The sequence below is a fragment of the Acinonyx jubatus genome, chromosome B1 (assembly GCF_027475565.1).
Source record: "Acinonyx jubatus isolate Ajub_Pintada_27869175 chromosome B1, VMU_Ajub_asm_v1.0, whole genome shotgun sequence".
Taxonomy (NCBI): domain Eukaryota; kingdom Metazoa; phylum Chordata; class Mammalia; order Carnivora; family Felidae; genus Acinonyx; species Acinonyx jubatus.
This window is the reverse complement of record NC_069382.1, coordinates 197,240,954-197,256,478: the sequence shown is the minus strand read 5'-3', so window position 1 is coordinate 197,256,478 and position 15,525 is coordinate 197,240,954. Positions and strand designations below refer to the sequence as shown.

Below are 15,525 nucleotides of genomic sequence, written 5' to 3'. Positions count from 1 at the left end.
GTGGCGGCTGGGCCCGAGCCCGGGTCAGGACAGTGGTGTACATTTCCATCTGGAGACAACACCAGTGAGCTCCGGATGGCGTGAGCGGGCATTTTCCAGAGTCTGGCGGCCACGACCAAAAGAAGAAAGACACGAAGAGCAAAGAGAAAGAAGAACGTGTGGAAACGAGGTGACTGTGGCGCCCCCAGGGCACCCGCGGGTCGGGAGGTGCTGCTCGCTGGGGCCGCGCGGGAACCGCCGGTGCCACCGCTGCGTTACGATCCTGCTCAAATCACAGGCTGGCGCTGAACTGCTCGTCTTTCCGGCTCAATCAAGACCTCGGTCTGATCAGCCTCACTTCCCACCCAATCATCCAGTGCAGCTGAGAACTCAAGAGCTCTTGGTGGGTGTGTTTTAACCAAGATTAGGAAAACTGAGGGATTAAACATGGCAGATAAGGCTAGAAGCTGCAGCAACAGCCTTAAAACTGGCCGTGTTCAAGTCAAGGTTAGACGTATTCACGAACTGAGGGTAAGATGGGAGAAAACAAACACCCAAAGGTGGAGTCGTTTGGCCCCCCCAAATGAGGAGCTGGGCCACCACACGTCTGACCCAGACATCAGGGACTACACCTGGCCAGGGAGCAGGGCTGTGAGCTGGCATCTGAATCACAGAAGGTGGGCAAGGCCCCCCCCTCCCCCCACTCCCCTTTCTCCTACCAGGGAGACTGCCCTCGGCTCTGCACTTGGACTCCCTTTCGGGGGTACCGTGAGCGCATCCCCCCCTTGAGTCATGAAAAGTAACAACAGGTCTACCCGATCTCCTAGGTCCCCTGTTAAAAACAAGTATCATTTGCAACTTGACCTTCCCCATCAGCATGGCACTTGGCACTGGGCCGAGGGGAGGGGTATTTTAAAAGCCCCGATTTCCCTTGGATTCTCCTTGTAACTGCACACAGGTTCTGTTTTCACCAGTCCTCATCCTCCCGCTCCCTAAAGATGAAGCAGAACTCTGGAAGGTGGATCCAACAGTTGGGCACAGATAGGTGCCCTGCTCCGGCCCCCCAAGCCCTACTGAGAAAGGAACCAGAGGAATCACAAACACATCTCCTCAGAGAGGTGTTCAACTGTAAGCTTAATCCCTGTGCTACAGCACGCTGGACATAAATACTTCGTGCTAATAAACTTATTAACGTTGACAAAATATTCTAGGTGGATACTGTTAGCACACAACCCTAAGAGTACGTGATTTTTGAGTTAAGAGAAATATCGTCCTCATTTCCGGAAATAAAAATTCTTCCAGGGGCACCTGGGTGACTCAGTCGGTTAAGCTGCTGACTCGATTTCACCTCACGACCTCACAGTTTGTGAGTTCGAGCCCCATGCTGGGCTCTGCACTAACAGTGTGGAGCCTACTTGGGATTCTCTCTCTCCCTTTCTCTCTGTTCCTCCCACTTGTGTTCTCTCTCTCTCAAAATAAACAAACTTAAAAAATAATAATAATAATTCTTCCATGTTTGTAGATTTAACATCTTATTTGCCTCTAAAAATATTTTAATTTTTTTTTTAATGTTTTATTTATTTTTGAGACAGAGAGAGACAGAGCATGAGCAGGGGAGGGGCAGAGAGAGAGGGAGACACAGAATGGGAAGCAGGCTCCAGGCTCCGAGCTGTCAGCACAGAGCCCGACGCGGGGCTCGAACTCACAGACTGTGAGATCGTGACCTGAGCCGAAGTCGGACGCTCAACCGACTGAGCCACCTAGGCGCACCTCTAAAAATATATTCTTTACATTTACTGGAAAGAGGATGGAAGACAGAGCCTTAGTAAGGAAATTACACAAAATACTGACTGTCAAAATGACACATTTCCTGATTCTTAGGTTCTAAGTCAAACCCCTGAAAATGCCAACCTCATTCCCACCAGCCAGGGCAGCAAGCAACCTGGCAGCAGGGAAAACAGCTGTGTCCAGCTGGAAGAAAACACGTCTGTAACCAGTGATGAGGGACCAATGGTAAAACACGCTGGCAAAATTCTGCACTTATAGACAGGACCTGGAGGCTTCTCCGTGGTCTGGAAGGCAAAGCCAGCTTCTTCCGTCAATGAAACTTTACCCCTGCTTTCAGTGTTAGTGACGGTGGGTTTAAAAGCCAGCAACAGAAACTGCCCACCAAACACTCCGGGTCACGTGAACGTGCTACACGGAGGTCACCCAGAGCCCGTGTGGTCCCCGGTGACGACCGTGTTGCCCTCTCGGTAGGCCTCACTCTCAGCACCTCCTCTGGGAGGGGGACCCTGAAGTCGGACTTACTCTTTCGGAGAACCCGGATCTGCTTACTTTTCACTTGCAACCCAGCACTGAAGTCAAACGAACTGCGTGCGGGCCGACTTCCCGGGGGATCTACAACGACGTACCGTAAAGTCACGTGCTTCATGTCACACGCTTTGCTGAACAAGCAGTTTAACATGAAAATGAAACCTTAACCTTCAGAACGTTAAGAAGTGTAACAGACACAACGATGAAAAGGTCTCGTCCCGACGTGTGACGTTCCTGATGGCGGACACCAGCACCCGGCGCAGTGCGGCTCGCAGGCAGGGGGCCGCCAAGCCCTCACCGGGCCCTGACGAGAGCCGGGGGGCCTGAGCCAGAGTGTGATCGACGGGGAGAAAGGCCAAGAGCGGAGAAAAGCGCTGTGCTAAACAGTGTGCTGTGACCCAGAGCACCGATGCCCCCTGGCGCGTTCAACGTCTGCGGACCGCGGCAGTCCGCCAGCCTGCTCCAGAGCGTAAAAGCGCTCCCTGAAGAGAAAACACAAACCTGCAGACACAACCACGCATGTTCACAAAACACGTAAGACACGGAAGTACCTGTTCCTGTAGGTCGTAGTCATAGCTGTCGTGCAGCAGGAGGCTGAGGACATACCGGGTATAAATCATGGCGTCGATGCCACATTTCTCCAGCTCCTGTCCCAGCCAGGTCTGCACTGGGCCCAGAGCATGGAGCAGAGACATCTCAGACACAGGTACGGGGCCTGGAGAAGAGGCTGAGGAGCTCTCAGATGGTAAACCGTCCACGACAACTGTGCACACAGGGCGCATGAATTTAGGTTGCTGACATCCTTAAAACGCGAGGCATTTTCTGCAGGTGACGTTCTGTTGGTATCTGGAGGGGATTTTCACTCCAGTAAAAAGGAGAGACGCCGGACATCTAGGATAAGCATCTATTTTCGCGGGCTGTCAGCCATCTAGACCAGAATTTCCCTCTTCAGACATGACCAATGAATCAGCATCCTGGGAGCAACACACACACAGATGTGGTTTACTTTACTTTCACATTGAGGCCAGATGGAAGTCTCCGGCAGAACCTACGAAACGAGAGAGAAAAGAAAGGCACGCGTTATATACAGATATAAACTAAGTTACTGACCTTTTGGAGCAAAAAATCCAAAAAGACTGTCTATTGAAATTTGGTGTCTTAGAACACTGATTTCTTTTTGCGGTAATCTTTGACATCTGAAGCCAAGTGACATTTCAAACCCTTAAAAGCTTAATATCATTCAAAAGAAAGGAAAACTCAGAACTTTATACTGTTGTGCTTACGCTCAATCCCAACGACACGTATCTTGCTATCTGAAGAGACCGGGCTAGTAAAACTTTGCTCATCTGTAACGCTGGAAGGCTGTGTGCAGTAACAAATCGCTAGTCCATTTTTAAGTGTACAGAAACAAGCAACTGAATTGTCATTTCGTTCAGACGCTGGTTAAAAATGAGTCCTTTTTATTGAAGGTTTCACAAAGACAATCAATCGCTTCGTATGGCTAAAAGCTTTCCACAGCTGCTCACCACTTACTTATTTCGTAGAAGTTAAGGTAAACCGTGGACCTGGCTCAGAGCTGCGCCAGCTTGTACCGTTATATTTGGTGCAGCTTCCACACCTTGGCTGATGGTTTGCTTACTTGTGCGACAGACGCCATGCTCTTAACAGTCTTTTCCCCTAAGTTAACCTACTTTGCATATGTCAAACTAATCGAACAGTAGCCTTATCAAATCATAACATTCCTATGTTAGAGCGCTGATGAACTTACTTCACCAGAAAATAAAAACCAATACAACGGCAGGTAAATCTCCTTGGCTCAGCGTTTGCATGAATTTTAGCAGACAATAAGAGGGTTACCAAAAGTGACTTTTAAAAAAGTATTTCTGAGGTTAGTAAAAGCATCAAGTCAAAAAGACTTCCCCAAAGATTTAAGTCTCCGTTTCTTGCATTTCATGAAAAACTACACAGCGAGTTTTACAATCATTAAATATAAAGAGGGGCGTCCGAGTGGCTCAGTCGGTTAAGCGTCCAACTTCAGCTCAGGTCATGATCTCACAGTTCATGGGTTCGAGCCCCGTGTCAGGCTCTGTGCTGACAGTTCAGAGGCTGGAGCCTGCTTCGGATTCCGTGTCTCCCTCTCTCTCTGCCACTCCCTGCCTTCTCTCTTGCAAAAATAAATAAAACATTTTAAAAAATTTAAAATATAAAGGAAAGTGTTTAAATCTACCACAGGACTAAGTTATTAATTTGTCATTAACGTATATTCTGCTTTCTAAAATTTTCTTTACAAAACTGTCTTTTCTGATTTATGGAAACTAGATAACCTAAAGCAAACTTTTTCTATAATTTTTACCTGCTGAAATTTTCCAGCTGACTCTCAAAACATTTTTCATAAGTTCTTTGATATGTTTGGCACTCAGGATGCCAGACAGGTCATCAATTAAGCAAGACAGGGAATTCTGGGGACATCACTTGAAGCAAGGTGACAAGCCGGTACTCATTCAATGAAGATCAACCAAGATAGAGGGAGGACTTTTAGCAACAGCAGAAGGAAGCAGATGAAAGAATGGAAGGCAGCTTGGGCTCACAGGACACGGCACCAGAGACTGCTAGAGGGTGACCCTCGAGAGTCCAGCACCCGGGCGTGCATGGGAGGAGCTGCCCAAGCACAGGAAGGGATCATCACAAACAGGACCTGACGCTCAGCATGGTGAGGGACGGTGCCTGCTTCCCACCAGCAAGACTGGAAAACCTCCTAATTCAGGGACTCTGGCCACTCAGAAAGCTCCTGACTTAGAGAGGGGGAAGGAACTGACTCTAGACAGAATGGCGCCTGCCTAACATATCCTAAAAGCAAGACCTGAAAGGACCATACCATTGCCAACTAATTTCACTTCAGCCCCAGAACAAATCTCGAGAAATTTATAGGAACACAAAAATATGCAGCACCTAAGAAAGTAAAATTTACGGGCGCCTGGGTGGCTCAGTCGGTTAAGCGTCTGTCTACCTTCGGCTCAGGTCACGATCCCAGGCTTCATGGGTTCAAGCCCCGTATCGGGCTCCACGCTAACAGCACAGAGTCTGCTTCCAATACTCTGTTTCCCTCCCTCCCTCTCTCTCTCTGCCCCTCCCCTGCTCTCTCTCTCTCAAAAATAATATAAACATTTTTAAAAACTAAAAAAAAAAAAAAAAAAAGTAACATTTACCATGGCTGGCATCTAATAAAATATCAGCAGACATGCAAAGAAACAGACACAGAGGAAGTAGAAATGAAGAGATAAATTAACTGAAACCAACTCAGAATTGACACAAAAGTTAGAATTAGCAGAAAAGGACCTTGAAGCAGTTATGACAAAACGCCATATGGGGATGAGTAGAGAACAGAAGATATCAAGTCAAACATCTACAGATGAAAATGACAGTATCTGAGGTGAAAAGTACACAGGATGGGGTTAATAACAGATTAGCCATTTCAGAAGGAAAAATAACAGAGGGTTTTTTTTTAATGTTTTTTTATTTGGGGGGGGGGGGGGCAGAGGGAAAGAGAGAGAGAATCCCAAGCGGCCTCTGCACTATCAGTGGGGCTCGATCCCATGAACCATGAGACCTGAGCCAAAAATCAAGAGTCGGATGCTCAACCAGCTGAACCACCCAGGCGCCCCAATTACAGAGTCTTCAACTACAAAAGAAACCATACGAAATGAAACAGAGAGAAAGGAACAAATTAACACAGCCTCAGCGAGCTACGTGACAATTTTAAGAAATCTAACATACGTGTAATTGGAGAAGAAACAGAAGGCAACAAAGATATCCGAAGAAATAATGGCCAACGTTCTTCCAAAACGGATGACAGCTAAACACAGAGATCCAAGTTCAATGAACTCTCAGCACAAGAAACATGAAGAAAATGACACCGAGGCACGTGGCAAGAAACCCCTTCAAACAAGTGACAGCGGAGGAATGCTTCACACCAGACAGAGAAGAGACATTAGGTGTAACAGAGCAAAGAGAATGAGGACACCAGGTTTCTTGTTGGAAACAGGCAAATGAGAAGACGAGGGGGCAAAAAAGACTTGAAAAGACTGAAAGGAAAAGCCAGCAACTTAGAATTCTGTACTCCTCAAAAAATCTTGCAAAACAAAGGGGAAACAAAGACTTTTCCAGACATGCAAAAGCAGCAGAGACATCAGAAATGATAAAGACAGTCCTTGGGGCAGAAGGAAAAGGACACTAAAACAAAACGTGGACCGGGAACAAAACGTGGATCCACTCAAAGGAACAAAGGGCACCAGAAACATTCCTATTACTTAAGTATCTTTAAAAGATAATTCAGTGATTGAAACAAAAATAGTAACTATCTGTTGCCAGGTTTACAACATATGTATAAGCAGACCCAGGACCACACAGCAGGAAGAGGAGCGGAGAAAACGTAATACGATTACCCGCGCTCCTGTCACCGTACGTGAAATGGTAGAATGCCACTTGGGAGAGACTGGGATAAGATAGGAGCTCATAATAATCAATGTAAACAGTCTAACCAACCAATTAAAAGGTAGAGGTGGCTGTGTGGGTGGCTCAGTCAGCTGAGTGTCTGACTCTTGATTTCGGCTCAGGTCAGGATCTCACGGTTCCTAAGGTGGAGCCCCCGTGATGGGCTCTGTGCTAACAGCGCACAGCTTGCTTGGGATTCTCTCTCCCTCTCTCCCTGAATCTCCCCTGCGATCACATGTGCTCTCTCTCAAAATAAACAAACATTTAATAATAATAATAATAATAGTAATAATAATAATAATAATAATAATAGGCAGAGATGGTCAGATTGGACTCTAAAACTGAAGACCCAAATATATGCTGCTTACACAAATATCCACATTAAAAATAAAGACACAAATAGGTTAAAAGGACGGAAAAAGATACATCATGCCAACACTAGCATAAAGCAAGGTTGAGTGTCTACAATAATGGGATAGATTTCAGAGCAAAGAGTATTAACAGAGAAAAAGGTCATTTCATAATGATAAAGGGGTCAATTTATCAAAAGGATATACCAGTCCTATTTATTAGATATCTAGTAGTAGAGTTTCAAAATGTGTGAATAGGAGCATGTGGGTGGCTTGGTCGGCTGGGTGGCCAACTTCGGCTCAGGTCATGATCTCACAGCCTGTGGGTTCAAGCCCCACGTCGGGCTCTGCGCTGACAGCTTAGAGCCTGGAGCCTGCTTCACATTCTGTGTCTCCCTCTCTCTCTGCCCCTCTCCCACTTGCACTCTGTCTCTGTCTCTCAAAAAGTGAACAAACATTACAAAAAAATTTCAAAATGTGAATAAAAACTAACAGAATTTCAAGGAAAAATAAACAAATCCACAATTATACTAGATTTCAAAACCTTTCTCTCAATCATTGAAAGAAGTAAATAGAAAATCAGTAAGGATATAAAAGACTCGGCAGTATTATCAACGAATTCGATATAAGACTATATTCTGGGCCATAGAGAAGGTTGCAACAAACTTTAAAAGGACTAAAAAATCACAGAAAATGTATTCTCTGACCACATGGAACCAAATTTCAAATAACAGAAACGTATTACGTAACTCTACATAACAGAGCAAAGAAGAAATTAAAGGAGAAACTAGAAAGTATTCTGAACCAAAGGAAAATGAAAATGCAAGACATGCTATTTCTAGGAAGCCACTAGAGCAGTTTAGGGGAAAACTAGTAACACCAAGACATGTAGTAGGAAAGCCCTCAAATCAAGGACCCCAGTTTCCACCTTGAAAAAATAGAAAAGAACGGGGCACCTGGGTGGCTCAGTCGGTTTAGTGTCCAATTTCACCTCAGGTCATGATCTCACGGTTCATGAGTTCAGGCCCCGTGTCGGGCTCTGTGCTGACAGCTCGGAACCTGGAACCTGCTTCGGATTCTCTGAAGCAGAGCCTTCTCTCTGCCACTCCCCGCCCCTTGCGAGTATGTGTGGGCGTGTGCACACACGCGTGCTCGCTCTCTCTCTCTCTCTCTCTCTCTCTCTCTCTCAAAAATAAATAAAAACATTAAAAAAAAAACTAGAAAAGGAAAGCAAATGAAACCAAACTGAGCAGAAACAGGCAATATTAGAGCAGAAACCCGTGAAACAGAAAACGAAACACCATGAAACCAAATGCTGATTCTTTTAGACAAAGTCCTTTACAAGCCTCCAGCCAGACTGTTGAATAGAAAAGACATAAATTACCAACATCAGGAAGGAGAGAGGTGAGATCACTACAGATTCCATAGATTAAAAAGGATAACAAGGGGATGTCAGAAAAACTTTACACCAATAAATTATACAAAGATGAACTGGCCAAGTTCCTTGAAAACACAAATCACCAAAGTTCACTCAAAAAGAAAGAATAAATAGCCCCGTATCTACAAAAGTGACAGAATTTGTAGTTTAAAACATTCCCACAAAAGAATCTCCCACCCAGAAGACTTCAAAGCTGAATCTCACCAAATATTTAAGGAAAACGTGATGCCATGTCTATCCACACTCTTCCAAAAAAGTAAGGAGAACACTTCCCAAATCACATGATGAGGCCAGCGTTATCCTGACTCCAAACCCAACACATTATAGGAAAGGAAAACCACGGACTAATAGGCCGCATGAACACAGATGCAAAAATGCTGAACAAAACGCAGGAAACCAAATCCTAGAATGTATGTCAGACCCAGAGAGTAGGGATATCCAAAGAAGGCCGCTCATGACATCGACGCACTTGTCTTCGGAACAGAACCTTTAAAATACTAGTTTCACGCTAAACAACTTAGTGTAAGGCTTTTTTTCATTATTTAAATGCACTAAGGCCTTAAATAGTCATGCCATGACAGACTTTGTTCACTGTGAAGACAGAGAGAAATGCTGTTTTAGTTGTTGTTATGTACCCTTAAAAATTTTTTTTAATGTTTATTTTTCAGAGAGAGACAGAGCGTGAGCCCGGGAGGGGCAGAGAGAAAGAGACAGACAGACACAGACACACACACACACACACACACACACACACACACAGAGCCTGAAGCAGGCCCCAGGCTCTGAGCTGTCAGCACAGAGCCCGAAGCCAGGTTCGAACTCACAAACCGTGAGCACGACCTGAGCAGAAGTCGGACATTTAACCCACTGAGCCACCCAGGCACCCCTATTATGCGCACTTTAAAACATGGTTTCAAACCAACCATAGAGGTTTGTTGTCATTAAGAGATTTCACCCTTCTTTAGCCAAGCTCAAGGATTCAAGAAGTGGGTAAGAAAAAAAGTAAGTATACAAATGCAAAATGAAGCAAAGCACGCTGACCTCCCAAGATCTCACCAAACTGGTTAAAACCTTCCCTGGCATTCTCACCTCTAACAGAACTCGTTCCTCGAACTTGTTCAATAGCTGATTCTATAGGGCTTTTATTTATTTTTAACATTTATTTATTTTGAGAGAGAGCGAGCACGAGTGGGGGAGGGGGAGAGAGAGGGGGAGAGAGAGGGAGAGAGAGAATCCCAAGAAGCCTCCGCACTGTCAGCAGAGTCCAACACCAACACTGGGCTTGATCCCAAGAATCGTGAGATCATGACCCGAGCTGAAATCAAGCAAGCGTTGGACGCTTAACCAACAGAGCCACCCAGGCACCCCATGTAATTTTTGAATAATGGGCCAGATCCCTAGACTCACTAGCGATGATGATGTTTTTTTTATTCCTGATGGTTCCGACTGCAGAGAACCACAGAAAAAGAGCCCAGGCTGGTACATGTGCTACCACCAGACGCCCTGGCAGTTGTCTGTGCAACACCTCTGAGTGAATGCTGGTAGTGAGGGATCTGAGACAGAAATGGTACAAGATGGCTCTTCCTGCACCATAATAGCAGGTCTGAATGTTCTTGGAGCCAAAGAGTGTCCGTGCTCCTTCTTTTGAACCTCAAACTGCCAGGTACAGAAGACTGGGCCAGAACTAAGCTTCCTCTCCCTAAGCAGCAAGCCTTCAGTAGAGGGGTGAAGGCTGGACCAAAAGAGAGTCTATTTCCAGTTCTGAACGGAAAGGAGACTCCTAGGTACGCTGGCTCATGATTTTTGTTAAATTAAAACTCATTTTGGGTAGGATCTATCACATGGTCAAAACGATGGGAGGGGCCTGACAAGCGGAGGCAAAACCCGTGAACGTCCATCTGGCAAGTTCAAGAACACAGCTGGCAAACACCCCAATTTCAAACTGTCTATTCATCTTTATACTCCTTCCAAATGTGAAATTTAGCCAGTATAAAGTTAAATTCATTCAATCTAACTAAACTCTCCAAAAGAGTTTTGAAGAAAAAGTATCACTGTTTATACTCAAAAGGTTTTTGTTTTGCTTCATTTTTCAACATTTGATTCTCCAGAGGTTCACAGAGAAGAAAAGACCCTTGGACCATCTCGAGTGTCTGTCTCCCAAGCAAGACTGACCCAAGTCATCCTAAAGACTGGGCTGCATTTGGTGGTAATTTATAAGGTCTCACAATAATATACTTATTTTAGAATATCTTTTTTCTTTTTTACTTCAAATTTTAAATGGTTTCCACCAAGGACTCAAAATATACATATAGCTACAATTAAATGAAGTTTCTACCACTTATGGCTTTAATTTTTTTTTTTTTTTTTTTTTTTTTTTAGAAAGAGAGTACGAGTGGTGGGGGAGAGGGGCAGAAGGCGAGGGGAAGGGAGGGAGAGACAGAGAGAGAATGAATTCCCAAGCAGGCACAGCTGGGATCATGACCTGAACCAGAACAGAGTAGGACACTTGACTAACAGCCCCCGGGCGCCCCTCTTGTTCAGTTCTTAAAGGCAGCATGGAAAGGGGGAGAGCACACAGCCCAGCAGCCACCACTCGGAGCTTTCTGTAGTCACTCTCACCTCCGCTACTTACTAGCCGGTTTTGTGCCTGTAACTTCCTGGGGTCTGTTTCCTCACCTGTAAAACCGTAATACACACCTGCCCTCCCAGCAGCTCAGAACCTCACGACGCTGCTCAGTGAGCAAATGAGACCGACATCTATGTATTTTGTGGCCTTTGCATGTCCTACAGTGTCATACAAACGGCAGGTATTGTTACCAACCACCCCCTCGAGCTGTTACATTTACACCTACAGGCGCCTTCACTAATCGGATTCCATGAAGAATGGTATTTGTGGAAAATTTATTTCACTTTTAGGACAAAAAATACTCGATTTCCTTACTATCCTTAAGACAATGAAGCATGAGGGGTGCCTGGGTGGCTCAGTCCGTTAAGCGTCCGACTTCGGCTCAGGTCACGATCTCACAGTTCGTGAGTTCGAGCCCCGCGTCGGGCTCTGTGCCGACAGCTCGGAGCCTGGAGCCTGCTTCGGATTCTGGGTCTCCCTCTCTGTCTGTTCCTTCCCCACTCGCACTCTCTCTCACTCTCTCTCAAAAATAAATAAACATTTTAAAAAATTTTTAAAAACAATAAACTATGAAATCTCCGTCACTTACAAGAAACTAGCTTCTAGTCACTTCGAAGCCTTCCCTCTTGTTAACCAGTAGCTTAGTTCTCTGCTACAAATTCAAAGAGCTCAGAGTGGCAGAGCGCAGAGGATGACCCCAGAAATACAACGGCTCCTTTGCGGTCCAGCTCTCTACGTGTTTTGAGGCACACACCGCAGGGCAGTGTCCACAGAGAAGGCCCACCAGCCCCCAAAAGGACCGACCCACAGGAGCTCTGCTGCCCAGGGTAAAATTTCTAGCCCTTTTCGAGTCCGAAGTATTAAAAATGGCCCCGGTGGTGAATGAAAATCTTCCCCCAAAGACTGGGGCAACTCTGTGCAGGCTTGGGGCTTGGGGATCGATCAAAGCCTCCGGGCCTAACATTACTCTGGGCCCAGAAGTCAACGTGCTGGACTTGGGGGCAGGGAACCTCTTGCAAGTCCCGCTCACTCCAGTGACACCTCCAGGAGTCCCTATGCCACCATGGGTCCTCAGGGCCCGGGGGCCTGTGATGTTTATGATTAGATCTGGGACCAGAGTAACAGACTGAATTTTTAAAATAAAAGCATTTAATTCTCTAACTATCTAGTCCATAGGTTTTCAGTCATATAATTAGTCCCAAATGATGTGTCCACTGAGAAAAAAGGAAAATGGACCTACTTAAGTGATTACATAAGTACTTCTTCGATAATTAAGACATGGGAAGGCCACAAATTTCAAATGAGTAATTCCATAACGAGGGTTTTTTTGTGGTGGGACGAAGGGTCATTTTGAAGATTTTCTGCCAAAATCTCTCCCCTTACGTAACAATGCTCCATGAAATACAATGCTGTCTTTCTGTAGTCTTTTTATGATACCACACACATTCCTAGAAGTAATTCAAATGACAGCCCCATTAGTGTGCCTTGCGAGTCCTCCGGGGCACAGGAGCAGTGTTTCCTACAAGCTCTAAGAAACAGACAGTCTATGGTTTAGTTTCTGTAGAGCTCAAGCAGAGCAGACAAGTGACCAGCTGAATTTAATTATCAAACTGTTTCCGGGGCAACTGGGTGGCTCGGTTGGTTAAGCATCCAACTTCCGCTCAGGTCACGCTCTCAGTTGGTTAGTGCGAGCCCCACATGGGGTTCTGTGCGGACAGCTCGGAGCCTGGAGCCTGCTTTGGATTCTGTGTCTCCCTCTCTCTCTGCCCCTCCCCCGCTTGCATTCTGTCTCTCTCTCTCTCTCTCTCTCAAAAATAAATAATAAACATTAAAAAACATCTTTTTAATAAAGTAAATAAAAAATAAAGTGTTTCCCTTCTTTTTTTGTAATAAAGTGCACATAGTTTTAGATTTGCCGAAAACACATAAAAATTATTTCAAAAGCACCATCTCTGGGGCGTCTCGGTGGCTCAGTGGGTTTAGCGTCCGACTTCGGCTTAGGTCATGACCTCAAGGTTTGTAGGTTCGAGCCCCGCATCGGGCTCTGTGGTGGTGACAGCTCAGAGCCTGGAGCCTGCTTCAGATTCTGTGTCTCCCTCTCTCTCTCTCTCTGCCCCTCTCCCACTCACACTCATGCTTGCTCGCTCTCAAAACTAAATATTTTTTAAAAAAAATTTTTAAAGCATCATCTCTGATATGGTACATACCTACCACGTGTGGAATGTTCTCGATTTGCCTGCATTGCAGCACAACTGATCATAAAGAGCACCAGCCAACAGTTCTGACTCATGCTTCCGGGGCAGGGGGAAGTGCAGATCTTTTGGAGGGAAATCTGTTCAACCAAAAGACTCACTCTTTTTACTCTCCAAAACTTCTGCTTTTCTGCTCAAGTGGATCACACTTTCGAAAGCTACTTTCGTTACAAAAGTTTGTTAAAGTTCTTACGAAACATGAAAAGAGAGGGACACCCACACACAATTTCTCCATCAAAATATAACTCACTGTTAGTATTTTCATGTGGTTATCATCAGTGTTTTCTCCCTCTGTAAAGAACTTAAAATGTTTTATGATTTTAACACGTTAAATAATAATATAGACTTCTGTATTCTGCATTTTTCACCCAACATTACATCTTCTCGGTGCTGTTCTAGGGTCCAATATGGCAGCCACCAGTCAAGTGTGGCTATTTATATTTTAATTTAAATTCAGCCATGCCAGGGGCACCTGGGTGGCTCAGTGGATTAAGTGTCCACCTCTTGATTTCGGCTGAAGGTCATGATCTCATGGTCAGGAGACAGCACGCTGTGTCAGGCTCCACGCTGAGTGTGGAGCCTGCTTCAGATTTGCTCTCTCCCTCTCCCCTCTCCCCTACCTGTACATGCACGTGCATGTTCTCTCAAAAAAAAAAAAAAAAAAAATCAGCCACACTAGCCACATTTCAAGAGCTCAAATGCCGCAGGTAGCTAGTAGCTAGTGGCTAGTGGCTACTGTGCATACATAGGACATTTCTGTCGCTGCAGAAGTTCTACTGAACAATACTGGCTTGATTCTCTCCAGCAAACGAATTATGTTGGACTAAACACAAAGTCGTTGGCTCTTTTCAACAGAATCCACGTACTCTCCCTAGGTACCTGCGGACTGGACAAGACGGTCCTCCTCATACCCCGAAGACAGAATGCTAAGCACAGCCATTCCGAGACGGCACGATGTGCCAGAGGGACTGCTGAAGGAAACCGGAAAACTTCTGCCTTTGTGTTTGGCAGGTCTCGAGTTTCACCAGGTCAAATGGCAGTGCAAGTAGAAGGTCATCATGGAAAGCTGCATGACAACGTCAAACGGTATAAAGAACAGCAAGAACCGGGAAGCTCTCAAAGCAGAAAGAAAGCTGACAACAACCAAGAAGGAGGCCAAGGTTCAAAATTCGGGAAGAAAGGTTATTGAGTCAAAGTAGGATGGATTACGCTGCAGCAACAAACAACCCCCAAATCACAGTAGCCTCACACAAGCTCTAGGTCCTGCTCCTGCCCCACGGCCACCCAGACTGGCCGGGACGCTCGGCATGATCACGGCACAACTACGCTGGGGGACCTGACATGACGGTACGGCCAACCCCGAACCCTGCTAGGCCCGGAGGCAGGGAAAAAGAACACCTGTGCCAAAGGATGTCCCAGCACTTTGGAAACTCCCTCCTGCAAGTGAGCCCTCCACCGCATCAGTCAGAGCGAGTCTCACGACCTCGCCCACACGAGGGGGGGGGGGGGGGGCGGGAGCACGCCCAGGGAGGAGGGGAACAGCAGTCGTGGGTGTCAACGGCCCTAAAGACTGCTTCCAGGGGCAAAATGTGGGCCTCTTGATAGGCAACAGCTCTAAAGTCTGTTGAAGCCAGCCTTCTGGTAAGGTGAGGTGGCCTCCTGGAAGCAGATGAACTAAAACACTGCAAAAGAAAAAGTAACCCCCACAAAAGGGACTCACATGCTCAGGGAGGTTTCAGAAGACAAGTCCGTTGCTGAAACAGCAACGCCTACATGGCAATGGGGCCAATTCCTGCCCCCTCCCCTCTCAGAAGCTGTCCCTAATTACTTAAGGCCACACTGCTCTCTTCCCGGTGACACTCGGGGCACTCACTGTCCTCCCCGCTCTCTGGCTTTCAAAGATGAGCAGCCATGCTCTTCTCCAACTGCTTCCAGCATGTGATTCCTTCACGAGCAAGGCTGAAGGTTCTTCAAGACCAAACCTGCGACACGGTCCACATGCTAATTGGCAGAATGCTTAGGCCTTGGCAGGGGGGCAAAACTGTACCAAACCGAACAACTGCCAAATCCAAA

At 46.0% G+C, this 15,525-nt stretch overlaps 1 protein-coding gene across 11 annotated transcripts in view; it reads right to left on the bottom strand.

Moving 5' to 3' along the window:
- LOC106982728 (TBC1 domain family member 14) overlaps nt 1-15,525 on the bottom strand; it is a 210,505-nt gene that overhangs the window by 173,445 nt on the left and 21,535 nt on the right. For 10 of the 11 annotated variants that reach the window (XR_008296436.1, XM_053217622.1, XM_053217623.1 and 7 more), the window contains exon 2: nt 2,847-3,343. Coding sequence is in view for 10 of the 11 variants with exons in the window: in XM_053217622.1 (XP_053073597.1) it covers nt 2,847-3,077 (231 nt within the window). In the remaining variant the exon portion in view is untranslated. Of the gene's footprint in view, nt 1-2,846; nt 3,344-13,407; nt 13,894-15,525 lie in introns of those variants that run through there. The other variant, XM_053217616.1, reaches the window with a different exon arrangement.